The 27,326-nt window shown below is 41.7% G+C and overlaps 2 protein-coding genes across 5 annotated transcripts in view; one reads left to right on the plus strand and one right to left on the minus strand.

Moving 5' to 3' along the window:
- LOC126480801 (transmembrane protein 208) overlaps nt 1-20,147 on the minus strand; it is a 56,133-nt gene extending 35,986 nt beyond the window's left edge. Inside the window, exons 1-3 of the mRNA XM_050104120.1 lie at nt 19,836-20,147; nt 19,578-19,733; nt 19,298-19,434 (exon numbers count right to left, since the gene is read on the minus strand). Of these exons, the coding sequence (XP_049960077.1) occupies nt 19,298-19,434; nt 19,578-19,733; nt 19,836-19,841 (299 nt within the window). The 5' untranslated portion in view covers nt 19,842-20,147. The remainder of the gene's footprint in view (nt 1-19,297; nt 19,435-19,577; nt 19,734-19,835) is intronic.
- Nucleotides 20,148-20,254: 107 nt separating this feature from the next.
- Nucleotides 20,255-27,326, plus strand: part of LOC126480800 (palmitoyltransferase ZDHHC3) — a 102,204-nt gene continuing 95,132 nt past the window's right edge. Inside the window, exon 1 of one of the 4 annotated variants that reach the window (XM_050104115.1) lies at nt 20,255-20,392. The gene's annotated coding sequence lies outside the window, so the exon portion shown is untranslated. Of the gene's footprint in view, nt 20,393-20,776; nt 20,906-27,326 lie in introns of those variants that run through there. The other 3 variants (XM_050104117.1, XM_050104119.1, XM_050104118.1) reach the window with 3 other exon arrangements.

Below are 27,326 nucleotides of genomic sequence, written 5' to 3' on the forward strand. Positions count from 1 at the left end.
GTGCAGGGCCGAGCCCAATTTTTCTGGAACAATGTCCTTAAGATTTTTGCAGTAGTGGCTTGTCAAAAATGCTGAGATAGGATTTCACACCTATACTAGTGGTTATGGGATAGGTGCAGTTCTAGTGCAAACTGAGAAAGGTGCTGAGAAGGTGATATCTTATGCTTCCACAGTGCTCTCAAAGACCGAAATGAACTACTCTACAAATGAGATTAAGGAGCCTTGCATTGGTCTGGGCCATCAACAACTTATGGCTGTATTTATTTGGGATACCATTCACTGTTGTGATAAACCACCATTCTCTATTATGGCTGACTAGCCTGAAGCATCCATTGAGCTGATTGACTTGATGGGTACTGAGGCTTCACAAGTACGATGTCACTGTGGTACACAAAAGTGGATGCAAACACTAGGATGCTTACTGCCTTTCACGGAATCCTTTGACAAAACATAACAGTATGGTCCCCCCCATGAACCATGGACCTTGCCGTTGGTGGGGAGGCTTGCGTGCCTCAGCGATACAGATGGCCGTACCGTAGGTGCAACCACAACGGAGGGGTATCTGTTGAGAGGCCAGACAAACATGTGGTTCCTGAAGAGGGGCAGCAGCCTTTTCAGTAGTTGCAGGGGCAACAGTCTGGACGATTGACTGATCTGGCCTTGTAACATTAACCAAAACGGCCTTGCTGTGTTGGTACTGCGAACGGGTAAAAGCAAGGGGAAATTACAGCCGTAATTTTTGCCGAGGACATGCAGCTTTACTGTATGATTAAATGATGATGGCGTCCTCTTGGGTAAAATATTCCGGAGGTAAAATAGTCCCCCATTCGGATCTCCGGGCGGGGACTACTCAAGAGAACGTCATTATCAGGAGAAAGAAAACTGGCATTCTACGGATCGGAGTGTGGAATGTAAGATCCCTTAATCAGGCAGGTAGGTTAGAAAATTTAAAAAGGGAAATGGATAGGTTAAAGTTAGATATAGTGGGAATTAGTGAAGTTCGGTGGCAGGAGGAACAAGACTTTTGGTCAGGTGATTACAGGGTTATAAATACAAAATCAAATAGGGGTAATGCAGGAGTAGGTTTAATAATGAATAAAAAAAATAAGAGTGCGGGTTAGCTACTACAAACAGCATAGTGAACGCATTATTGTGGCCAAGATAGACACGAAGCCCATGCCTACTACAGTAGTACAAGTTTATATGCCAACTAGCTCTGCAGATGATGAAGAAATAGATGAAATGTATGACGAGATAAAAGAAATTATTCAGGTAGTGAAGGGAGGCGAAAATTTAATAGTCATGGGTGACTGGAATTCGTCAGTAGGAAAAGGGAGAGAAGGAAACATAGTAGGTGAACATGGATTGGGGGGGAAGGAATGAGAGAGGAAGCCGCCTTGTAGAATTTTGCACAGAGCATAACTTAATCATAGCTAACACTTGGTTCAAGAATCATAAAAGAAGGTTGTATACCTGGAAGAATCCTAGAGATACTAAAAGATATTAGACAGATTATATAATGGTAAGACAGAGATTTAGGAACCGGGTTTTAAATAGTTAGACATTTCCAGGGGCAGATGTGGATTCTGACCACAATCTATTGGTTATGAACTGCAGATTGAAACTGAAGAAACTGCAAAAAGGTGGGAATTTAAGGAGATGGGACCTGGATAAACTGACTAAACCAGAGGTTGTACAGAGTTTCAGGGAGAGCATAAGGGAACAATTGACAGGAATGGGGGAAAGAAATACAGTAGAAGAAGAATGGGTAGCTCTGAGGGATGAAGTAGTGAAGGCAGCAGAGGATCAAGTAGGTAAAAAGACGAGGGCTAGTAGAAATCCTTGGGTAACAGAAGATATATTGAATTTAATTGATGAATGGAGGAAATATAAAAATGCAGTAAATGAAGCAGGCAAAAAGGAATACAAATGTCTCAAAAATGATATCGACAGGAAGTGCAAAATGGCTAAGCAGGGATGGCTAGAGGACAAACGTAAGGATGTAGAGGCTTGTCTCACTAGGGGTAAGATACAGGGTGTTTCAAAAATGACCGGTATATTTGAAACGGCAATAAAAACTAAACGAGCAGCGATAGAAATACACCGTTTGTTGCAATATGCTTGGGACAACAGTACATTTTCAGGCGGACAAACTTTCGAAATTACAGTAGTTACAATTTTCAACAACAGATGGCGCTGCAAGTGATGTGAAAGATATAGAAGACAACGCAGTCTGTGGGTGCGCCACTCTATACGTCGTCTTTCTGCTGTAAGCATGTGCTGTTCACAACGTGCAAGTGTGCTGTAGACAACATGGTTTATTCCTTAGAACAGAGGATTTTTCTGGTGTTGGAATTCCACCGCCTAGAACACAGTGTTGTTGCAACAAGACGAAGTTTTCAACGGAGGTTTAATGTAACCAAAGGACCGAAAAGTGATACAATAAAGGATCTGTTTGAAAAATTTCAACGGACTGGGAACGTGACGGATGAACGTGCTGGAAAGGTAGGGTGACCGCGTACGGCAACCACAGAGGGCAATGCGCAGCTAGTGCAGCAGGTGATCCAACAGCGGCCTCGGGTTTCCGTTCGCCGTGTTGCAGCTGCGGTCCAAATGACGCCAATGTCCACGTATCGTCTTATGCGCCAGAGTTTACACCTCTATCCATACAAAATTCAAACGCGGCAACCCCTCAGCGCCGCTACCATTGCTGCACGAGAGACATTCGCTAACGATATAGTGCACAGGATTGATGACGGTGATATGCATGTGGGCAGCATTTGGTTTACTGACAAAGCTTATTTTTACCTGGACGGCTTCGTCAATAAACAGAACTGGCGCATATGGGGAACCGAAAAACCCCATGTTGCGGTCCCACTGTCCCTGCATCCTCAAAAAGTACTGGTCTGGGCCGCCATTTCTTCCAAAGGAATCATTGGCCCATTTTTCAGATCCGAAACGATTACTGCATCACGCTATCTGGACATTCTTCGTGAATTTGTGGCGGTACAAACTGCCTTAGACGACACTGCGAACACCTCGTGGTTTATGCAAGATGGTGCCCGGGCACATCGCACGGCCGACGTCTTTAATTTCCTGAATGACTATTTCGATGATCGTGTGATTGCTTTGGGCTATCCGAAACATACAGGAGCGGCGTGGATTGGCCTCCCTATTCACCAGACATGAACCCCTGTGACTTCTTTCTGTGGGGACACTTGAAAGACCAGGTGTACCGCCAGAATCCAGAAACAACTGAACAGCTGAAGCGGTACATCTCATCTGCATGTGAAGCCATTCCGCCAGACACGTTGTCAAAGGTTTCGGGTAATTTCATTCAGAGACTACGCCATATTATTGCTACGCATGGTGGATATGTGGAAAATATCGCACTATAGAGTTTCCCAGACCGCAGCGCCATCTGTTGTTGAAAATTGTAACTACTGTAATATCGAAAGTTTGTCTGCCTGAAAATGTACTGTTGTCCCAAGCATATTGCAACAAACGGTGTATTTCTATCGCTGCTCGTTTAGTTTTTATTGCCGTTTCAAATATACCGGTCATTTTTTAAACACCCTGTAGATACTGCCTACAGGAAAATTAAAAGAGACCTTTGGAGAGAAGAGAACCACTTGCATGAATATCAAGAGCTCAGATGGCAACCCAGTTCTAAGCAAAGAAGGGAAGGCAGAAAGGTGGAAGGAGTATATAGAGGGTTTATACAAGGGTGATGTACTTGAGGACAATATTATGGAAATGGAAGAGGATGTAGAATAAGACGAAATGGGAGATAAGATACTGCGTGAAGAGTTTGACAGAGCACTGAAAGACCTGAGTCGAAACAAGGCCCCGGGAGTAGACAACATTCCATTAGAACTACTGATGGCCTAGGGAGAGCCAGTCATGACAAAACTCTACCATCTGGTGAGCACGATGTATGAGACAGGCGAAATACCCTCAGACTTCAAGAAGAATATAATAATTCCAATCCCAAAGAAAGCAGGTGTTGACAGATGTGAAAATTACCGAACTATCAGTTTAATAAGTCACAGCTGCAAAATACTAACGCGAATTCTTTACAGACGAATGGAAAAACTGGTAGAAGCCGACCTCGGGGAAGATCAGTTTGGATTCCGTAGAAATGTTGGAACACGTGAGGCAATACTGACCTTACGACTTATCTTAGAAGAAAGATTAAGAAAAGGCAAACCTACGTTTCTAGCATTTGTAGACTCAGAGAAAGCTTTTGACAATGTTAACTGGAATACTCTCTTTCAAATTCTGAAGGTGGCAGGGGTAAAATACAGGGAGCGAAAGGCTATTTACAACTTGTACAGAAACCAGATTGCAGTTATAAGAGTCGAGGGGCATGAAAGGGAAGCAGTGGTTGGGAAAGGAGTGAGACAGGGTTGTAGCCTTTCCCCGATGTTATTCAATCTGTATATTGAGCAAGCAGTAAAGGAAACAAAAGAAAAATTCGGAGTAGGTATTAAAATTCATGGAGAAGAAGTAAAAACTTTGAGGTTCGCCGATGACATTGTAATACTGTCAGAGACAGCAAAGGACTTGGAAGAGCAGTTGAACGGAATGGACAGTGTCTTGAAAGGAGGATATAAGACGAACATCAACAAAAGCAAAACAAGGATAGTGGAATGTAGTCGAATTAAGTCGGGTGATGCTGAGGGAATTAGATTAGGAAATGAGACACTTAGAGTAGTAAAGGAGTTTTGCTATTTAGGGAGTAAAATAACTGATGATGGTCGAAGCAGATAGGATATAAAATGTAGACTGGCAATGGCAAGGAAAGCGTTTCTCAAGAAGAGAAACTTGTTAACATCGAGTATAGATTTTAGTGTCAGGAAGTCGTTTCTGGAAGTATTTGTATGGAGTGTAGCCATGTATGGAAGTGAAACATGGACGATAACTAGTTTGGACAAGAAGAGAATAGAAGCTTTCGAAATCTGGTGCAACAGAAGAATGCTGAAGATAAGGTGGGTAGATCACGTAACTAATGAGGAGGTATTGAGTAGGATTGGGGAGAAGAGGAGTTTGTGGCAAAACTTGACTAGAAGAAGGGATCGGTTGGTAGGACATGTTCTGAGGCATCGAGGGATCACAAATTTAGCATTGGAGGGCACCGTGGAGGGTAAAAATCGTAGAGGGAGACCAAGAGATGAATACACTAAGCAGATTCAGAAGGATGTAGGTTGCAGTAGGTACTGGGAGATGAAGAAGCTTGCACAGGATAGAGTAGCATGGAGAGCTGCATCAAACCAGTCTCAGGACTGAAGACCACAACAACAACAACAACAACAACAACAACAGTATGGTGAAATCTCAGTCACTGCTACATTAAATGACACTGCTGCTGAACAGAGGTTAGATCCAACACTGCTGGAAACTGTAGAAGCCTTGAAGGAGGAGGAACAGACCAAAGGAGAATTCCAGTTAATTAATGGAACATTGTTTAAGAGGAAACAGGATGCAATGGCACAGATATGGTTACTCATCAACCTAGTTCATGTGTGGCCAGCTATCCTGCAGTATTTTCTTGACACTCTGACAGCTAGAAACCTGGGATTAGTGAAGACTCTAGACAGAATCGGACACAGTTATTGGCCAGATCTCTACTGATACGTTAGAAACTACGTGAGCCACTGTAAGGAATGACAATGATGGAAATGTACCACAATTACCCCTGGGTCATCCAGATGCCGCCTGCAGATGCACCATTCCACAGGAATGGAACTCACCTCTTGAGGAGGGGTCTAAAAACGACTAACAGCAATCGATGGATAGAAGACTGCACTAACTACACCAACAGCTACATTGTCCCCAAAGCTGTGCTGATAGCTGATGTTTCAGAAATTGCAGGGTTCCTTGTAGGAGACATAATTTTGATGAATTGCGTTCAGCATGTGAGGAACTCTGATAGTGAAAAAGTTTTCCATTCAAGACTAGTATCAGCGGTAATTTCATGTTGTGACATCACTCTCACAGGATGACAACTGACACAGATGAATGGCCTCACAGAAAGCTTTAATAAAATGTTGAAAGGTATGCTCCCAATGTTGGTGGCAAAAAGAGAGGTTGGGATACAATACAGCCCATCATGACTTTTCCACATAAGATATTGAAGCAATGCCCCACAGGTGGATACACTATTCCCATTTCAAACGCTGATACTCAGGATGACTATGTGGAATATCTTATCGGCAAGACCTAAGGAGTATGACAGACAGCTGGCTCACATAGGAATCCTGAACACTCAGGAAAAGGACCAAAAAAGCCAAGCATTGGCCAGTGGGATACAGCCCAGGAAATTTGGCATGGATTCTTACAGCGGTGTGGAAAGTGGGACCATTGGATATGTTATTACACTACTTTGGGCCATATTGTAGGCTTTGTTGCTCGTCAGACTTCATACATGAATTCAAGGATTATAACCTTTGATTAAAAATGTGAAAGTGCAGAGATGTTTTCATGCTCTCCACATGGAACCTTATTACAGTCAAGAGGCACAAATCAATGATGGGGCTTCTTGATCAAGAAAACTGAAGTCCCACTTGATGATAGAAAAGCTCTGACTGGAGGGGCTACCCTCGATACTCGTCGCAGTGAGGAGTTAGTAGAAATCTGTGTATCTACAAAAATATCAATGCGTAAAGCATACAAGAACTTCAACCATCATAATTATATGAGCTGTGCTACATACAGTGTGGAGAAACAATTAACATTGCTGGCTGATGTGGTCCATGTCATCAGCTCAAATCTGAGTGGCAGAAAATATTTTTATTTACTATGTAACAATATTATGAAAAGGAAAGTTGCCACTCACCATATAGCAGAGATGCTGAGTTGCAGATACACACAACAAAAACACTGTCACAAATAAAGCTGTCAGCCAGTAAGCCCTTCATAAAAAATACACACACACACACACACACACACACACACACACACACACACACACACACACACACGAGTTGTGTGTGAGAGTTGCGTTTGCAAACACATACGTGTGTGTGTGTGTGTGTGTGTGTGTGTGTGTGTGTTTTGTCCATTTTTGACAAAGGCCTTATTGGCTGAAAGCATTTTTGTGACAGTCTTTTTGTTGTGCATATCTGTGACTTAGCATCTCCGCTATATGGAGAGTGGCAATTTTCCTTTTCATAATATTCTGGGTTTCCAAAAACGACATGATACGTGAGCAAAAAACATGTTCCAAAATTCTACAACAGATCGACGTCACAGACATAGGTCTATAGTTTTGTGCATCTGCTCGACGACCCTTCTTGAAGACTGGGACTATCTGTGCTCTTTTCCAATCATTTGGCACCTTCCGTTCCTCTAGAGACTTGCGGTACATGGCTGTTAGAAGGGGGGCAAGTTCCTTCGCGTACTCTGTGTAGAATCGAATTGGTATCCCGTCAGGTCCAGTGGACTTTCCTCTGTTGAGTGATTCCAGTTGCTTTTCTATTCCTTGGACACTTATTTCGATGTCAGCCATTTTTTCGTTTGTGCGAGGATTTAGAGAAGGAACTGCAGTGCGGTCTTCCTCTGTGAAACAGCTTTGGAAAAAGGTGTTTAGTATTTCAGCTTTACGCATGTCATCTTCTGTTTCAATGCCACCATCATCCCGGAGTGTCTGGATATGCTGTTTCGAGCCAATTACTGATTTAACGTAAGACCAGAACTTCCTAGGATTTTCTGTCAAGTCGGTACATAGAATTTTACTTTCGAATTCACTGAACGCTTCATGTATAGCCCTCCTTACACTAACTTTGACATCGTTTAGCTTCTGTTTGTCTGAGAGGTTTTGGCTGCGTTTAAACTTAGAGTGAAGCTCTCTTTGCTTTCGCAGTAGTTTCCTAACTTTGTTGTTGTACCACGGTGGGTTTTTCCTGTCCCTCACAGTTTTACTTGGCACGTACCTGTCTAAAACGCATTTTAAGATTGCCTTGAACTTTTTCCAAAACACTAAACATTGTCAGTGTTGGAACAGAAATTTTCGTTTTGATCTGTTAGGTAGTCTGAAATCTGCTTTCTATTACTCTTGCTAAACGGATAAACCTTCCTCTCTTTTTTTATATTCCTATTAACTTCCATATTCAGGGATGCTGCAACGGCCTTGTGATCACTGATTTCCTGTTCTGCACTTACAGAGTCGAAAAGTTCGGGTCTGTTTGTTATCAGTAGGTCTAAGATGTTATCTCCACGAGTCGGTTCTCTGTTTAATTGCTCGAGGTAATTTTCGGATAGTGCACTCAGTATAATGTCACTCGATGCTCTGTCCCTACCACCCGTCCTAAACATTTGAGTGTCCCAGTCTATATCTGGTAAATTGAAATCTCCACCTAAGACTATAACATGCTGAGAAAATTTATGTGAAATGTATTCCAAATTTTCTCTCAGTCGTTCTGCCACTAATGCTGCTGAGTCGGGAGGTCAGTAAAAGGAGCCAACTATTAACCTAGCTCGGTTGTTGAGTGTAACCTCCACCCATAATAATTCATAGGAACTATCCACTTCTACTTCACTACAGGATAAACTACTACTAACAGCGACAAACACGCCACCACCAGTTGCATGCAATCTATCCTTTCTAAATACAGTCTGTGCCTTTGTAAAAATTTCGGCAGAATTTATCTCTGGCTTCAGCCAGCTTTCTGTACCGATAACGATTTCAGCTTCGGTGCTTTCTATCAGCGCTTGAAGTCCCGGTACTTTACCAATGCAACTTTGACAGTTTACAATTACAATACCGATTGCTGCTTGGCCCCCGCATGTCCTGACTTTGCCCCGCACCTTTTGAGGCTGCTGCCCTTTCTGCACTTGCCCGAGGCCATCTAACCTAAAAAACCGCCCAGTCCATGCCACACAACCCCTGCTACCCGTGTAGCCGCTTGCTGCGTGTAGTGGACTCCTGACCTATCCAGCGGAACCCGAAACCCCACCACCCTATGGCGCAAGTTGAGGAATCTGCAGCCCACACGGTCGCAGAACCGTCTCAGCCTCTGATTCAGACCCTCCACTTGGCTCTGTACCAAAGGTCCGCAATCAGCCCTGTCGACGATGCTGCAGATGGTCTGCTCTGCTTTCATCCTGCTAGCAAGACTGGCAGTCCTCACCAAATCAGATAGCCGCCGGAAACCAGAGAGGATTTCCTCTGATCCATAGCGACACACATCATTGGTGCCGACATGAGCGACCACCTGCAGATGGGTGCACCCTGTACCCTTCATGGCATCTGGAAGAACCCTTTCCACATCTGGAATGACTCCCCCCGGTATGCACATGGAGTGCACATTGGTTTTCTTCCCCTCTCTTGCTGCCATATCCCAAAGGGGCCCCATTACGCGCCTGACGTTGGAGCTCCCAACTACCAGTAAGCCCACCCTCTGCGACTGCCTGGATCTTGCAGATTGAGGGGCAATCTCTGGAACAGGACAAGCAGCCATGTCCGGCCGAAGATCAGTATCAGCCTGAGACAGAGCCTGAAACCGGTTTGTCAGACAAACTGGAGAGGCCTTCCGTTCAGCCCTCTGGAATGTCTTTCCCCCCCTGCCACACCTTGAGACGACCTCCCACTCTACCACAGGTGAGGGATCAGCCTCGATGTGGGCAGTATCCCGGGCAGCCACAGTCGTAGTCCGATCGGGGGATGCGTGGGACGAGCTGGCCATCCCCGACAAACCCCCATCCGGGCCCCCACAGTGATGCCCATTGGCAACAGCCTCAAGCTGTGTGACCGAAGCCAACACTGCCTGAAGCTGGGAGCGAAGGGATGCCAACTCAGCCTGCATCCGAACACAGCAGTTGCAGTACCTATCCATGCTAAAAACTGTTGTGCAAAGAACGTCTGAACTAATCTACAGAGAGCGCAAACAAATCGACACAAAATTTAAACGGTTATTAAAATACAAGATTGCCTAATAAATGCAGTAATGCTGCTACTTGCGCACTGCTGACACACTGCTCGGCGGCAGAAAGAGACTCCTTGATTTTACACTATTCAGGTACTAAAACGCGATGCTACAACCCTCAAATACTACAATACGCCCGCAATTTATGAATTAATTATATTACATTATACCGCAAGTCTCTAGAGGAACGGAAGGTTCCAAATGATTGGAAAAGAGTACAGGTAGTCCCAGTCTTCAAGAAGGGCCGTCGAGCAGATGCGCAAACCTATAGACCTATATCTCTGACGTCGATCTGTTGTAGAATTTTAGAACATGTTTTTTGCTTGCGTATCATGTCGTTTTTGAAAACCCAGAATCTACTCTGTAGGAATCAACATGGATTCTGGAAACAGCGATCGTGTGAGACCCAACTCGCTTTATTTGTTCATGAGACCCAGAAAATATTAGATACAGGCTCCCAGGTTGATGCTATTTTCCTTGACTTCTGGAAGGCGTTCGATACAGTTCCGCACTGTCGCCTGATAAACAAAGTAAGAGCCTAAGGAATATCAGACCAACTCTGTTGCTGGATTGAAGAGTTTTTAGCAAACAGAACACAGCATGTTGCTATCAATGGGGAGACGTCTACAGACGTTAAAGTAACCTCTGACGTGCCACAGGGGAGTGTTATGGGACCATTGCTTTTCACAATATATATAAATGACCTAGTAGATGGTGTCGGAAGTTCCATGCGGCTTTTCGCGGATGATGCTGTAGTATACAGAGAAGTTGCAGCATTAGAAAATTGTAGCGAAATGCAGGAAGATCTGCAGCGGATAGGCACTTGGTACAGGGAGTGGCAACTGACCCTTAACATAGACAAATGTAATGTATTGCGAATACATAGAAAGAAGGATCCTTTATTGTATGATTATATGATAGCGGAACAAACACTGGTAGCAGTTACTTCTGTAAAATATCTGGGAGTATGCATGCGGAACGATTTGAAGTGGAATGATCATATAAAATTAATTGTTGGTAAGGCGGGTGCCAGGTTGAGATTCATTGGGAGAGTCCTTAGAAAATGTAGTCCATCAACAAAGGAGGTGGCTTACAAAACACTCGTTCGAGCTATACTTGAGTATTGCTCATCAGTGTGGGATCCGTACCAGATCGGGTTGACGGAGGAGATAGAGAAGATCCAAAGAAGAGCGGCGCGTTTAGTCACAGGGTTATTTGGTAACCGTGATAGCGTTACGGAGATGTTTAGCAAACTCAAGTGGCAGACTCTGCAAGAGAGGCGCTCTGCATTGCGGTGTAGCTTGCTCGCCAGGTTTTGAGAGGGTGCGTTTCTGGATGAGGTATCGAATATATTGCTTCCCCCTACTTATACCTCCCGAGGAGATCACAAATGTAAAATTAGAGAGATTTGAGCACGGATGGAGGCTTTCAGACAGTCGTTCTTCCCGCGAACCATACGCAACTGGAATAGAAAAGGGAGGTAATGACCGTGGCATGTAAAGTGCCCTCCGCCACACACCCTTTGGTGGCTTGTGGAGTATAAATTTAGATGTAGTTTGTTACATTCCATCCTGGATTTTCCATTGATTGTTTTTATTTACTATTTATCATGTCTGGAAGGTCCTCAAAATTTCTTATGTTTATAATGTCTGCATATTCTGGAATATGTACAAACACCAGCACTTGATGCCCAAGAGGAATTTCTGTTCTGCCTGTACTCTAGTGTCTTAATAAACATGCTTCTAGGGCTAAGTGTTTTACTTCTCTGATGACACTGATTTCGGATTCGTACCTAACTGTGGTTAACGTTAATGAAAGCTCTTGCCAATAATTATAGAAAATGGAGGTCCTAAACAGAATCGCTGAGCAGGCTGAATGCTTCTATTCAGTCAGTCCACCAGTCTGGTGCAGCAATAGAAGACGGCAAAAGAAAACTTGACATTTTAAATTTTCGGTTTAAAAATTATTCACTCAGCAGGATGATACTGGTGGGTCATTGTCTAACAGCTATACAAACTCTTGAATGGACACAGAAATAGGCACCCATGGGATTGGAAAGCAGCTGAAAGAGTTGAAAACAAGTAGTCACCAGGCCCAGATGGAATCCCAATATGATTCCACATAGAATACTGTTTAATGTTAGGCCCTTACTTAGCTTGCATTTATTGTGTATCTTTTCATCCAGCACAAGGCTCCAAGTGACTTGAAAAAAGTGCAGGTGAATCCTGTTGTATGAAAAAGGTAAAAGAACGGACCTGCAAAATCACGGACCAAAATCCTTCATGTTGGTTTGCTGTCTAATTCTTGACCCTATTCTACATTCAAATACAATAAATTTCCTTGAGAGAAATAAGTTTCTATCCAGCAATCAAGACGGACTTAGAAAGCATCGCTTGTGCAAAAGACCAATTTACAGAAAGCGTTTAACACAGTGGACACCACAGACTGTTAACCAAGATCTGACCACGTGGCACAGCTTCTAAAATATGACAGTAACTCAAAGACTTTTTAAGTAATAGAACCAGTACACTGTCCTGGACAGTGAATGTTCTTTAGAGACTGATGTATCATTGAACTTCCCAGCGAAATGTGATAGGAGCGCTCTTTTGTTGCTTCAACTTGGAACAACTAAATATCTCAAAGATACACATCCTAAAAAAGAAGAAGAAGATAGTGTGAGCAATTCCTGATTGGTGAGATTTCTCTCGGGTGCTTGCATGTGGATTATGAGACTTTGCAGCTAGTAGTGTAAATTTATTACTGCTGTTCCCAATAGCAGTTGCTGTAGGAGTTTTTTTAAGCATCACATTTCTTTTGGTAGCAAACTGTTTTACAACATGATAAATAGTCATATGAGATCACAGTCTATCAGCAAACTGTTCAGCTTAAAGACCAACAGCAGCATCCAGATTTGTTGCAGCCTTGCCATAAATTAAAACTATTTCAATTTTCTATTCTACAGATTAAACATCCGTTATTTCAAATGTGCCAGAAACTGCTCCAGAGAGGACTGGTGCCCAGTCATTCAGTGTTTATGCTAATAAAAGTCCGGTGCTGCAGTGAAGTGCACTATGTGGTGGGGCGAGGTGTGAGAGTTCACTTGGTATGTGTTTATCCATGACTTGAGTTTTTGAGATCCCTACCAGGTCAGATTAAAGGAAGACATCCAAGCAATTCAGATGTGTGCTGCTAGAGTTGTTATCGGAAGATTCAATGAACATGTGAGTATTATGAAACGCTCCGTGAAGTCAAGTGGGAATGTCTTGAGGGAAGATGATGCTCTTTTCATGAAATGCTGTTAAAAAGGTTTAGAGAACTGCCGTTTGTGACGGACTGCGTAATGAGCCTACTGCTAGCAACATACATCTCACTTAAGGACCATAAAAACAAGATAAGAGAAGTCAGAGATGGTATGGAAGGATATAGATAGTCATTTTTCCCTTGCTCCATTTGTGAGTGAAACAGGAAAGGGAATGACAAGCACTGATATAAAGTACCCCTGCCATGCACAGCATGGTGGCCTGTGAAGTACAGATGTAGATGTAGTGTCTACCAATGTATGTCCATGTTATTTTAACATAAACTGAAGTGGCAAGCATCTTTATGGGTTTCTGAGGCCCCCTTGTCTGTGTTTCAATTGTCATATAATTGATTAAATCTTAAGATTTTACAGTCTGAAGTGTAGTTATGATGCAATTACTGAAATGAGTTAAACAGCTTGGTGATGTTACTCTACTATGATCCACTCACTGCCTAATTAAGCCAGTAACCAAACTGTCTTCTAAATTACTATTTTGGCAAGTTATGAGAATTTCCTCCATTGTATATTCAACTGATATGATATTATAATACTTTTAATTTATACGCATTCCGTTGTGTGTGTGTGTGGTTTTTTAACAAATTAGGGAAGAGCTGCGGCACATTTTGAGTCTGCTCTTCAAATTTGGTGACTCTGACTGTCTACCTAGTCAAGCTTTTGCTTCACAGGATGATCGAGTCATCACTTCAACATGCTGCCAGTTGCCAGAGGGCAACAAAAGTAATACTCATTGAAACATGATGCATTTTTCATGAACTCACTCAGCTGGAAAGCCAAAAATGTCATACCGATTTTTTTGCCTCTACTATTGATGCATCTTGGCACATTTCAAGTGCAGAAGTAAAACTAAAGACTGATGCCAGAAAACTGAAAGAAAAATCCAGATGATTACTAAAGGAAGAAGCTGCAGCTGCATTGACTGTGTGATCCTCTGCCTGAAAAACAGTTATCCTTCTGAGGGGTGGGCTGGGGGGTGGGACAGGCACTTTGCTTCTTAACTATAAATCTGGTACACTGTCTGCAATATTAAAATTCATAAATAGTCACACTGTTAGTAGGTGTTAGTTTGTGAATATTTTGTGTATGTTTTCTGTTTATCAGATATCACTAAAAATTATGAGCAAAGGAGAAATAAATATATGAGCTGAGTAGATGCTCCCTGAAAAGGTTTTTCAATAAAGAATGGATTTGACAGCTGTAGTGTAAACACTCACTCTTTCTTTGCATACAAAATTAATTATATTTCATCAGTACTACATGCATTCAATCATATAACGCCACTCCAACTTCTTTCATGGAAATCAAAAAATAATTAATGCTCCTTTTGATATAGTTATTGCATTCAGCCATATATGTAACATAACTTTTACACCCCCCCCCCCCCCCCCCCCCCCCCGTGAACCATGGACCTTGCCGTTGGTGGGGAGGCTTGCGTGCCTCAGCGATACAGATAGCCGTACCGTAGGTGCAACCACAACGGAGGGGTATCTGTTGAGAGGCCAGACAAACGTGTGGTTCCTGAAGAGGGGCAGCAGCCTTTCAGTAGTTGCAAGGGCAACAGTCTGGATGATTGACTGATCTGGCCTTGTAACAATAACCAAAACGGCCTTGCTGTGCTGGTACTGCGAACGGCTGAAAGCAAGGGGAAACTACAGCCGTAATTTTTCCCGAGGGCATGCAGCTTTACTGTATGATTACATGATGATGGCGTCCTCTTGGGTAAAATATTCCGGAGGTAAAATAGTCCCCCATTCGGATCTCCGGGCGGGGACTACTCAAGAGGATGTCGTTATCAGGAGAAAGAAAACTGGCGTTCTACGGATCGGAGCGTGGAATGTCAGATCCCTTAATCGGGCAGGTAGGTTAGAAAATTTAAAAAGGGAAATGGATAGGTTGAAGTTAGATATAGTGGGAATTAGTGAAGTTCGGTGGCAGGAGGAACAAGACTTCTGGTCAGGTGACTACAGGGTTATAAATACAAAATCAAATAGGGGTAATGCAGGAGTAGGTTTAATAATGAATAGGAAAATAGGAATGCGGGTAAGCTACTACAAACAGCATAGTGAACGCATTATTGTGGCCAAGATAGACACGAAGCCCACACCTACTACAGTAGTACAAGTTTATATGCCAACTAGCTCTGCAGATGATGAAGAAATTGAAGAAATGTATGATGAAATAAAAGAAATTATTCAGATTGTGAAGGGAGACGAAAATTTAATAGTCATGGGTGACTGGAATTCGAGTGTAGGAAAAGGGAGAGAAGGAAACATAGTAGGTGAATATGGATTGGGGGACAGAAATGAAAGAGGAAGCCGCCTGGTAGAATTTTGCACAGAGCACAACATAATCATAACTAACACTTGGTTTAAGAATCATGAAAGAAGGTTGTATACATGGAAGAACCCTGGAGATACTAAAAGGTATCAGATAGATTATATAATGGTAAGACAGAGATTTAGGAACCAGGTTTTAAATTGTAAGACATTTCCAGGGGCAGATATGGACTCTGACCACAATCTATTGGTTATGACCTGTAGATTAAAACTGAAGAAACTGCAAAAAGGTGGGAATTTAAGGAGATGGGACCTGGATAAACTGAAAGAAGCAGAGATTGTACAGAGATTCAGGGAGAGCATAAGGGAGCAATTTACAGGAATGGGGGAAATAAATACAGTAGAAGAAGAATGGGTAGCTTTGAGGGATGAAGTAGTGAAGGCAGCAGAGGATCAAGTAGGTAAAAAGACGAGGGCTAGTAGAAATCCTTGGGTAACAGAAGAAATACTGAATTTAATTGATGAAAGGAGAAAATATAAAAATGCAGTAAGTGAAACAGGCAAAAAGGAATACAAACGTCTCAAAAATGAGATCGACAGGAAGTGCAAAATGGCTAAGCAGGGATGGCTAGAGGACAAATGTAAGGATGTAGAGGCCTATCTCACTAGGGGTAAGATAGATACCGCCTACAGGAAAATTAAAGAGACCTTTGGAGATAAGAGAACGACTTGTATGAATATCAAGAGCTCAGATGGAAGCCCAGTTCTAAGCAAAGAAGGGAAAGCAGAAAGGTGGAAGGAGTATATAGATGGTCTATACAAGGGCGATGTACTTGAGGACAATATTATGGAAATGGAAGAGGATGTAGATGAAGATGAAATGGGAGATATGATACTGCGTGAAGAGTTCGACAGAGCACTGAAAGACCTGAGTCGAAACAAGGCCCCCGGAGTAGACAATATTCCATTGGAACTACTGACGGCCGTGGGAGAGCCAGTCCTGACAAAACTCTACCATCTGGTGAGCAAGTTGTATGAAACAGGCGAAACAGCCTCAGACTTCAAGAAGAATATAATAATTCCAATCCCAAAGAAAGCAGGTGTTGACAGATGTGAAAATTACCGAACTATCAGCTTAATAAGTCACAGCTGCAAAATACTAACACGAATTCTTTACAGACGAATGGAAAAACTAGTAGAAGCCAACCTCGGGGAAGATCAGTTTGGATTCCGCAGAAACACTGGAACACGTGAGGCAATACTGACCTTACGACTTATCTTAGAAGAAAGATTAAGGAAAGGCAAACCTACGTTTCTAGCATTTGTAGACTTAGAGAAAGCTTTTGACAATGTTGACTGGAATACTCTCTTTCAAATTCTAAAGGTGGCACGGGTAAAATACAGGGAGCGAAAGGCTATTTACAATTTGTACAGAAACCAGATGGCTGTTATAAGAGTCGAGGGACATGAAAGGGAAGCAGTGGTTGGGAAGGGAGTAAGACAGGGTTGTAGCCTCTCCCCGATGTTGTTCAATCTGTATATTGAGCAAGCAGTAAAGGAAACAAAAGAAAAATTCGGAGTAGGTATTAAAATTCAGGGAGAAGAAATAAAAACTTTGAGGTTCGCTGATGACATTGTAATTCTGTCAGAGACGGCAAAGGACTTGGAAGAGCAGTTGAATGGAATGGACAGTGTCTTGAAAGGAGGATATAAGATGAACAGCAACAAAAGCAAAACAAGGATAATGGAATGTAGTCTAATTAAGTCGGGTGATGCTGAGGGAATTAGATTAGGAAATGAGGCACTTAAAGTAGTAAAGGAGTTTTGCTATTTGGGGAGCAAAATAACTGATGATGGTCGAAGTAGAGAGGATATAAAATGTAGGCTGGCAATGGCAAGGAAAGCGTTTCTGAAGAAGAGAAATTTGTTAACATCCAGTATTGATTTAAGTGTCAGGAAGTCGTTTCTGAAAGTATTCGTATGGAGTGTAGCCATGTATGGAAGTGAAACATGGACGATAAATAGTATGGACATGAAGAGAATAGAAGCTTTCGAAATGTGGTGCTACAGAAGAATGCTGAAGATTAGATGGGTAGATCACATAACTAATGAGGAAGTATTGAATAGGATTGGGGAGAAGAGAATTTTGTGGCACAACTTGACCAGAAGAAGGGATCGGTTGGTAGGACATGTTCTGAGGCATCAAGGGATCACCAATTTAGTATTGGAGGGCAGCGTGGAGGGTAAAAATCATAGAGGGAGACCAAGAGATGAATACACTAAGCAGATTCAGAAGGATGTAGGTTGCAGTAGGTACTGGGAGATGAAAAAGCTTGCACAGGATAGAGTAGCATGGAGAGCTGCATCAAACCAGTCTCAGGACTGAAGACCACAACAACAACAAACAACTTTTACACGATATTTTTCCAGACTAAAATTTGCCACTGTTAGCCTCCTATTCCCCTACTTAAAAGAGTATATGGACATGTATTCTTAAAAGAACTGGAAAATGTAGTGTTCTTGAGAATGATAGCACATATCTGGATCTGAGACAGTTATAATTTGGATTCCAAAAGTGTCTCTCCACTAAACATGTCATCAACCGACCATGTATCAAAACATTTGAAGGACAAAATTTCAGCTACTGGGATTTCTTATGATGTCTCTAGGGTGTACATAAAAATCTCAACATACTTTTGAGAAATTCAAGGTTTACGGTTTTCGAGATACAATAAATAAGGGATTCATTTCATATTTTGCTGGTGCAAAGTAGAAAATAGTTAAATAAAGAAGGAGGCATCGAATGGTCGGGAAATGCTGCCAAGCTTTTCGAGTTTTTTCTACCAAGAGGTAACAGAATACTGACACATTTGCATGAACCTCGTCCTAGCTGAAGCAATGTCGCCCTGCAAGGGTACTTGGATGTAAGCTGATGGAAAACTAGTCTGAAAAATTAGCAATGTTCCCAACTTTTGCATATCAACCACTCACCACCTCAACTATACAAGTTGTTAGCTTTACTTCTTACATTACATACAATCTACCAAGGACTTTCCATTAGCAGAAAAGAATATTTTATATAGTTCAAGTATTTTTTGTGATGAATCTTGTCATGAAAGAGGATATTTAAGATGCAAGTATTAGTAAGAAGCCCAATGAGCTGAAACAACAGAAGGAACAATAAGGAATCCATCCCCAAATTTCATGGAGGCAACTGTTCAAAACAGTAGGCCTACTAACAAGTCTCACAATATATTTACTCTCCAACAAAGATTGTGGTGAAGAATCGGGAACAATTTGAAAATAACAGCAGCATTCAAAAATATGACAGTACGAAGAAAAATAACATTCACTATTCACAAATTACCCTTATGCTGAAAGGGGCAAACTGTGGAGCCATAAAAGTATTTGAATTGTCAATTCATGACTTTAAAGCACTGGCTGATAATGAAAGCTTTGAAAATAAAATGAAAATATTTTTGTTTGATGACTCCTCCAACCACAAAGATAAATTCCCGGTACATACTGCTCGCCAGGTAATTTTTTAAATTTTGTATTAAATTCATATTTTAAAAAATTCAGTTCATGTAAATAACCAGCATATGGCCAAGTTTTCACAGGGAATATATACCTTACTTGTAAACATACATATTGCAGCAGTTTGTCGCAAGTATGAACCATAAAAAATGCAAATAATTAAGCGCACCATACATGTGTATCTTCTGACAAGCAACTAAGTTATCAGCTGTAACGTTTGTGAACCATAATGTACTCACTCGGCTATTCCACCTTCCATGTTGAGATCAACTCCACTGTCCACAAGCTGGCCAGATTCAGTATACTTTGGTTTTGCCATGTATGCCATAAATTGGTAGCTTCCAATATAAGACGCTGCTGCCAATAGGAAGAAGAGCTAGGACAAAAATAATAACATTATTTGGAGGTTTACTTCTAGATTGGAGTGAAGTGAGCATACTGTTATGTTCTGTTTTTCATAAAATAGGTCTACTGCAAATACTACATTCCGACTGTCTAACATAATCTAAAACAACTTACAATATTTGCAACCGTGAAAACATCAGATAATACCACTGTAACTGTCAGATATACACCATTTGCTACAAAAACCATTTTCCTGTAAAAATGTAATGTGTCCATATTTTCTTCTACAATCTGTTTCTGTCCTTTCGTTGCCTGTTTGCCTTTTTGGGGCTGGAAAGTACACGGAAAAAAAACAATCGGAAAATCATATTAAACACTTATAATTACTGTCTAACAAATATGTTTTATGAAAATTATGTTTGTTCCACTTACAGCCATTGTTTACGACAGTATACAAACAAACTAAATTGTCAAATTATCAACGTTATCTATGAAAATGTCGTGTAGATAATTGGGATGTTCCTTTAGAACAGTTTAATTTTATATATGTATAATTATTACATATCAAATGATACAGCAGAAACATGCGTTTAGTAGCAGACGAAGCTCCACGTTTTCCCCACTTCCACAACAATGCAGGTTAGCCAAAATGTGTTGATGTAAAACGGAAAGGTGCGGCATCAATTAATTACGTTATATTTCGTGAACAGCTATTAATTGGAAGTTTCAATTATCATAATGCTGTCTTGTTTTATTATGACGGTCTAGTTATCTTAATTCTTAAAAGTTAGTACGGAACAAGACTTGAGAGCATAAAATATTTCACATTCACTTATTTGACAGTGTTGGTACTAGTCTATCGCAGCTGATAAACTGCTAGTAGAGAATTAGAGATGATTTGAGAAACAACAGCATGGAAAGTGAAAAAGTGGCGCATGAAATGTAAGCGTGGTGAAGCTGGTTTGTGATGGTGCTGAAAGTAAGAAATGGTATGATGTTTGAGCTTGAGACCACACGCTGACCATCCATATTAATGTTTTTGTAAATACGTTCTGCCTGAATACATACTACATCGTCCCGACCATTATTTTTGTTGACACACAAACAAATATTTGAAGTAAATTTCAAAATTTTAACGTTATCGTAATAATTTTCCACAGTAAATAGATACAGCTCTTTATATTGACATATCAACATAACCCCTTTCCTGAAGTCCATACTCGTAGAAACTGGCACCCAACATAATGTTGCAATAAATGACAACACCCAGTTACTACATGCACTAGACAAAACTAAGCAGTATGTGTAATACTGGATGTTACAAGAAATTGCTCCAATGCAGATAAGGCTGCTTTAATCACAAGTGAAAAGTGTGAAGAAAGATGGCACTAACATTACAGATGTTTGGTGATTACGCGAATTATTAGTAAGATAGAAGGATTTGGTTAATGGCAGGAATTACATTTTTGGGGCTTTGACATTTAGAGACACGTAATAAAACGGTAAAGAAATTGTAGAATGTGTATTACGAAACTCGTAATGAATTTGATACAATATAGTTGATTATCAGTGCTATCCAAATACAACATATCATAGCACAAACGTGCATTTTAAGCGTATAATTATCAAAATTTGTGCGTATGGGCGTCTCCTTCTTTGATGACAGTAACAATTACAGCTAAAGAAACGCCATTTATTCCCCAAGAATAAACCTGGAACTGTTTTGTTGAATGGAGGGGAGAGAAGCTATTAATATTTACTAATTACTTATCCTGTACAAGTAAACAATAGTACTATTGTATAAAGTTTGTTGAGAAAACCAGTGTGCGACATGCTCATATTATACCCACCTTCAAGTACCCACAGTTTGATGCAAGTAAAGCACTTTCTTCATATCAGTTTAGAATTAACTGTGGAATACATGAGTGATATTAATAATATCAATTTAATTTTATATCTGAGTTTAGTTTTAGGCCTAACAGTGAAATGTTGTATTTTAGGTCGATATCGCTTAGCAATGTCCTGTTATGCAGAGCTGGAACTTTGTGTTCCTTGTGTCCATTCTGGTATACCAGATTCTTCTTTCTAGTGCAGTGAGAAAGAATCTACCAAAACAGGTCACCTTAGTGAAATCTGAAAATGAAGCTTTTTGTCCATTGCCTCACTCCAGAGAAAAATAAACAACAGCAATCTCCAATTTTCTTTCTTGTTACAAATTTGAGCACTGGAGAGTTTATATCGATATGCCATCTAGGCTGTAGTATTTGTTGACTGATATGTGATATGGAGATTAAATTGGAACCTTTCCGTTTTATATGTATCGTTTGAAAATTCAGTTGATGTGCGGGTCACTGTGACGAGGAATCTGATATGGAATTCATTATTTCTTCTTTTTCCATGTTTGTATATTTTATTTATTTACTGGGCCATTAAATCTTACATATATAGAGTTTATGACAGTTGTTGGACCATGTTTTAGATGATAACAACATTAGACAGTTATTCTACTTTGTTACCCATATAATGAGACACACTACAAAAGCAGTTCGTTATTACCCGTCGTATTTAATTTAATTATGAATTTGAATATGAAAGAATTTATCTTGAAGCCTGAATTTTTATTTTTGTGTGTAGCAACAATTGATATCAAATCAAATACAATTTTATACTCAGAAAATGAGTAAAGATGACACCTGTCACACTTGCCAGCACCCTGAATGTAGTCGTGGTGTTAGACTAGTGGGTAAGATCTCTTTTGAGTGTTTTGCATATGAGAATAGTTTTGAGTCAATGGTGATCACACAGTCCAACATGTAGTAAGCAGAGGTATTGTTGTTGTTGGGCAATAAGCATGCTCAGCATTGTGTTTATGAGCACCTGTGGCCTATATCCGCATGATTACTCTGTGATTCACACTTTAGTGTCTGGCAGTGTGTTCATGTAATCACTTTTAGGCTGTTTACCTACCATTCCACACCAGGACAGCACATGGAGTAAGTGGAAACCTTTTTGCATGTAGATGAGCTTTGGTATCTTTTATTTCATGATAATGGTCATTCCTGTTTTGGCATTCAGAGGTGAAAGTTAGTCATTGTAATTTCGTGTAAAGATCATGCTGCAGTGCAAATGCCTTTGTCTTAATGAGTGCCCTGTAAACTTGCTTATCATATGATTCATAACACCGTCGCCCCTGTTTTGTGATTATACAAAATTAGCTCCCCATGTTTGAACTATTCAGTAACTCAAGGATGCAGTAATGTGCAGCAGTCCCCTAGAAGAGGCAAGACAAGCATAGTGTCGGCAGTCTTTTTAGTAGATTTGTTGCACCATAGGCCTACACGTATTCTGCCAATGAAACACAGTCTTAGGTTTGCCTTTCCTACTTTATCCTCTCTGTGATGGCTCCAGTTTAAGTTGTTCATAATTGTAATCCCTGGGTATCTAGTTGAATCAACAACCTTTAAATTTGTGTGCTTTATCATGTAACCAAATTTAATCGAACTTCTGGTATACTCTAATTGAGGAACTCACACATTTTATTATTCAGAGTTAGTTGTCACTTTTGTACCATGCTGTTATCTTGTATAAATAATTTGTAATTAGTTTTGATTTTTACTTTACTTGACAATAAACAACAATATCATGTGAAAACAGTCTTAAGAGGACTGCTCAGATTTTCTCTCTTAAATTAATGACCTGTGACATTTCTAAAGGACTATCATGAATCTGGCTGCACAGTGCGGTGTTGCTCCATTGGAGATTCTGCTTGTGAGGAATGATGTCAAAAGCCTTCTGGAAATGCAGAAATATAGAATCAGTTTGGTTCCCCTGTTAACAGCACTCATTACTTCGAGTGAACAAAGGACCAGTTATATTTCACAAGAACAATGTTTTTGACTCTGTTATGGTTTGTGTCAATAGATTGTTTTCTTCAGGGTATATTGGAACACAGTATTTCTTTCAAAATCCTGCTTCAAGTAGTTTCACTGATATGTGTCTATGACCCAGTGGATTCCCTTGCATGTATATTGCTGTGACCTGTGCAAATTTCCATTCTCTAGGTACAAACTTTTTGTAGAGCAAATAGTTGTATATGATTTCTTAAAATGGAACTATTTCAAAAGCATACTGTGAAAGGAGCCCAACTGAGATACAGTTTTAATTATTAAGTGGCTTATTTTGCTTTGCTATACTTGGTTATCTACTTCCAAATTGCTGATGTTGGCAGCTGTTCTTGGTTTGAGTTTGTGGTATCATGTATCGATATCACCCCATGGGCATCATAGCAATGGAATTTCACTGATAGCAGTCTCATGGGATCTGGTAGACCCATGGCTGCTGAGCCATGCTTCTAGCAGCTCTGGACTATAAGCACCCTCTGCTACCGTTATATAGGACGGCCCGTGACAGGCACTCAACCCATTTGTGCTCAGAACCACTTTGCTATGACCATCATTCATGCTTAGCACACAGACCCTCTTCCTTGTTGACACTGAGATAGCTGGCCTCTATATTTCTTGCTGCATTATTTGTAATGAGTCTTGCTTTTTCACAGTACTTGCCATTTCTCAGTACTTCTCTGTTAAGGTTACGGTCACCAGGGATAAACGAGACTGGATATGTTGCGCTCTTGCTTGTACCACAGGGAAGTGGAGCCGCCGCCGTTCATTTAGGACACACGTCTAATAACAGATGTCGCTGTCGCACACGTGCAGCACTTCCGCACGTCTGCACAGTGTGCAGCGTTTGGCCGGCCCTGGTCTTGGGTAATAAAGGTGGTAGACTTTGGTTTATTGTTAGAATACTGGGAAAGTGCAATGAGTCTACAAAGGAGATTACTTACAAATCACTTGCGTGATTGGTTCTAGAATATTGCTCAAGCCTGTGGGACCCTTACGAGATAGGACTAACAGGGGATGCTGAACATACACAGAGAAGGGGAGCATGAATGGTCACAGGTTTGTTTAATTCATGGGAGAGTGTCACAGAGATACTGGGGGAACTTAACTGGAACACTCTTGAAGATAGGTGTAAACCATCCCGAGAAAATCTGTTAACCAAATTTCAAGAACTGGCTTTAAATAATTACTCTAGGAATATACTACAACCCCTACATATCGCTTACATAGGGATCATGAGGATAAGATTAGAATACTGCATGCACAGAGACATTCCAACATTCATTCTTCCCGTGTTACATACATGAATGGAGCGGGAAGAAACTGTAATAAGTGGACAGTGAAACATACCCTCTGCCATGTACCTCATGGTGGTTTGCAGAGTATAGATGTAGATGTAGAACTATGCCTGAAGGACACAGATCTTCCCTTCCAGCTCCTCTGTTAATCAACACTGCGGGTCCGGGGGTTAGAATAGGCCCGAGGTATTCCTGCATGTCGTAAGAGGTGGCTAAAAGAAGTCTCACATGTTTCGGTCTTTATGTGATGGTCCCCTGTAGGGTCTGACCTCCATTCTTTCAAATTTTTCTGAAGAGTGAGCCAATTGGGGTAGGGCGCCTTACATGGTGCATCGTGTCCATCATGCATTGAGATCTTTAGCCCAATTTCTCATCGTCACATTGCAGTCCTGTTCATTGGGGCATCGGGACTCCCGGCAATGGCCATCCTGCCAGGTGGCCTTTGCTGCGGTAAGGTGGCGCCCGTGAGGAGAGCCCCTGGTTGGAGTGGGTGGCATTAGGGCGAATGACACGCCATGAACTGTAGAACGTCGTCTCTTGCTGGTGGTCCACTGCCAGCAGGCTCTAAGTGAGCAAAGTCTAACTTCAATGCTAAGAAATATGACCCCAAGTCGTTCCCCTTGATGGCCACACCATGGGAGGAACGCCAGGCTAAAGATGGCAGGGAAGCTGATTTGCCCCGGTATCTGGTATGTACAAGAGTTGATAGGGAGTCGTTCATGTCCATGAAGTCTCAGTTTTTTGTGGAGCATCTGGAGGACAAGTTTGGGGAAGTGGAGGGCTTGTCCAAAATGCGATCTGGGTCAGTTTTGATAAAAACAACACCCTCTGGCTCACTTGTGGCAGGTTGGGGGATATTTTTGTTACCATCACACTCCATAAGAGCTTAAATATGGTCCAGGGTATTATATTCCACAGGCACCTTCTTTTGCAGTCTGATGACGAGCTGTGCACCAATTTATAGCGGCAAGGTGTTCATTTTGTCTGGCGCATCCACCAGGTCCGAGGGATAACCAGGTTGGCACCGGTGCCTTCATCTTGGCCTTCGAGGGTGACACATTGCCCGAGAAGGTCAAGATGATGGTCTACCACTGTGACGTCAAGCCACATGTCCCTCCCCTGTTGCTGTGCTTTAAGTGCTGGAAGTTTGGCAATATGTCTTCCTGCTGTACTTCCAGCCCCACTTGTCGAGATTGTGGATGTCCATCACATCCCAATACTCAATGTGCCCTGTCTCTCATCTGTGTCAACTGCGGAGAGCACCATTCACCTTGCTCACCAGACTGCAGGATTTTACAGAAAGAGAGGAAAATCATGGAATATAAGACCCTAGACTGACTGCCCTACACTGAGTCTAAGAGGAAATTTGAGTGCCTACATCCTGTGGCTATGACCACCTCAACGCTGCCGCTACTTGAACAGTTGTCGCCCCCATCAGTTCCTCGAATTCCTGTCGCCTCTCAGAACCGAGAGACTACACCTGCCCCCTTGATGGTGGGGGGACACTTCCCTCCCTGTTGCTCACCTACCACCTACTTCAACCGTAGGGAATTTCAGTCCCCACTTCTGAGCCAGAGAAGCGTAAGGCCTCTTCAGCTCCTCTTGCTAGGAAGGGGTCCCTTGGATCACTCCCTTCCCAGGATTCTGCTAGTGGAAAAGATGACACCTGCTAGTTACTGAAGAGCCCAAAAGCAGCTGGTTGTAGGGCTTCACGCTCATCCTCAGTCCCAGAGAAAACCCAAGGAACTTTAACTCTCTGTCAGGGTTCATCAGTTGTAGTGGCTGGCGAGTTGTAGAGTCCCAGACTAGGGGGCAAACCATACATTTTCAGTGTGTGAGACATCTGTAGAATGTGCTGGCCAGGGTATTGAGGTAGATCAGGACAATGTGGGCAACATGTAGTCTTGTGTTATCTTGCCGAAAGCTAACATCACCAGACCTCGAAGACAGGGCACAACTACCATCCTTAACATGTATGAAATGTAATGACTGCTATCCAAATTACCGACTTAGTGAACCACAGGAGATATTGTTGTGTGCTCAGTGGCACCTCATACTATCCACCAAGTGCTAGTCCCGCATGATGATGACAACAATGCTAGCTGGCAACAGTTGTTCTCCTCAAACACTCCATGCATAGATATGGCCATTGCAATGATGTACGCAGAACTGTTTCTAGTGTGAAAAGATGATATAGTGCCTCTCTTGTGTTCAGTGTTATCTTTGGTTGCACCACTGTGGGTGCACCTTTTCTCTCTGCTGCTGCGTAAAGGGAAGCTGAAGCAATGGTTGCCTTGTTGACAGTCTGATGTTCCAGATGTTTTAGCACCACCTGTGTGGTACATGTATTTCTGCAAACAAGCCCATTTTTTGACTCAATGTTTGTGATGTGACTGTACCATCCTACACAGGCAAGCAGGCAATATGTCTGTTCTATTGGGCACTAGTGTTTTTTTTTTTCCTGTTGGATTCTGAGACATGTTGATAGACATTTCTCTCCCTCACTTGAGGCTACTCATGATCATCTCACAAGCAACCAGTATTTTATTTATTTCTTTATTCATCCTTAGACCATTCAGTACAACAGTATCAGATGTGTCACGTACATTACTGAAATAATATGTACATAAATAAAGCATAAACGAAGTAGGATAGGATTAGGAAAGGATAGGGCAAGGAGGTGGCCTAGTTAAAGGAACCATCCCAGCATTCACCTTAGAAACTTG

The sequence above is a fragment of the Schistocerca serialis genome, chromosome 5, assembly GCF_023864345.2.
Source record: "Schistocerca serialis cubense isolate TAMUIC-IGC-003099 chromosome 5, iqSchSeri2.2, whole genome shotgun sequence".
NCBI classification, from domain to species: domain Eukaryota; kingdom Metazoa; phylum Arthropoda; class Insecta; order Orthoptera; family Acrididae; genus Schistocerca; species Schistocerca serialis.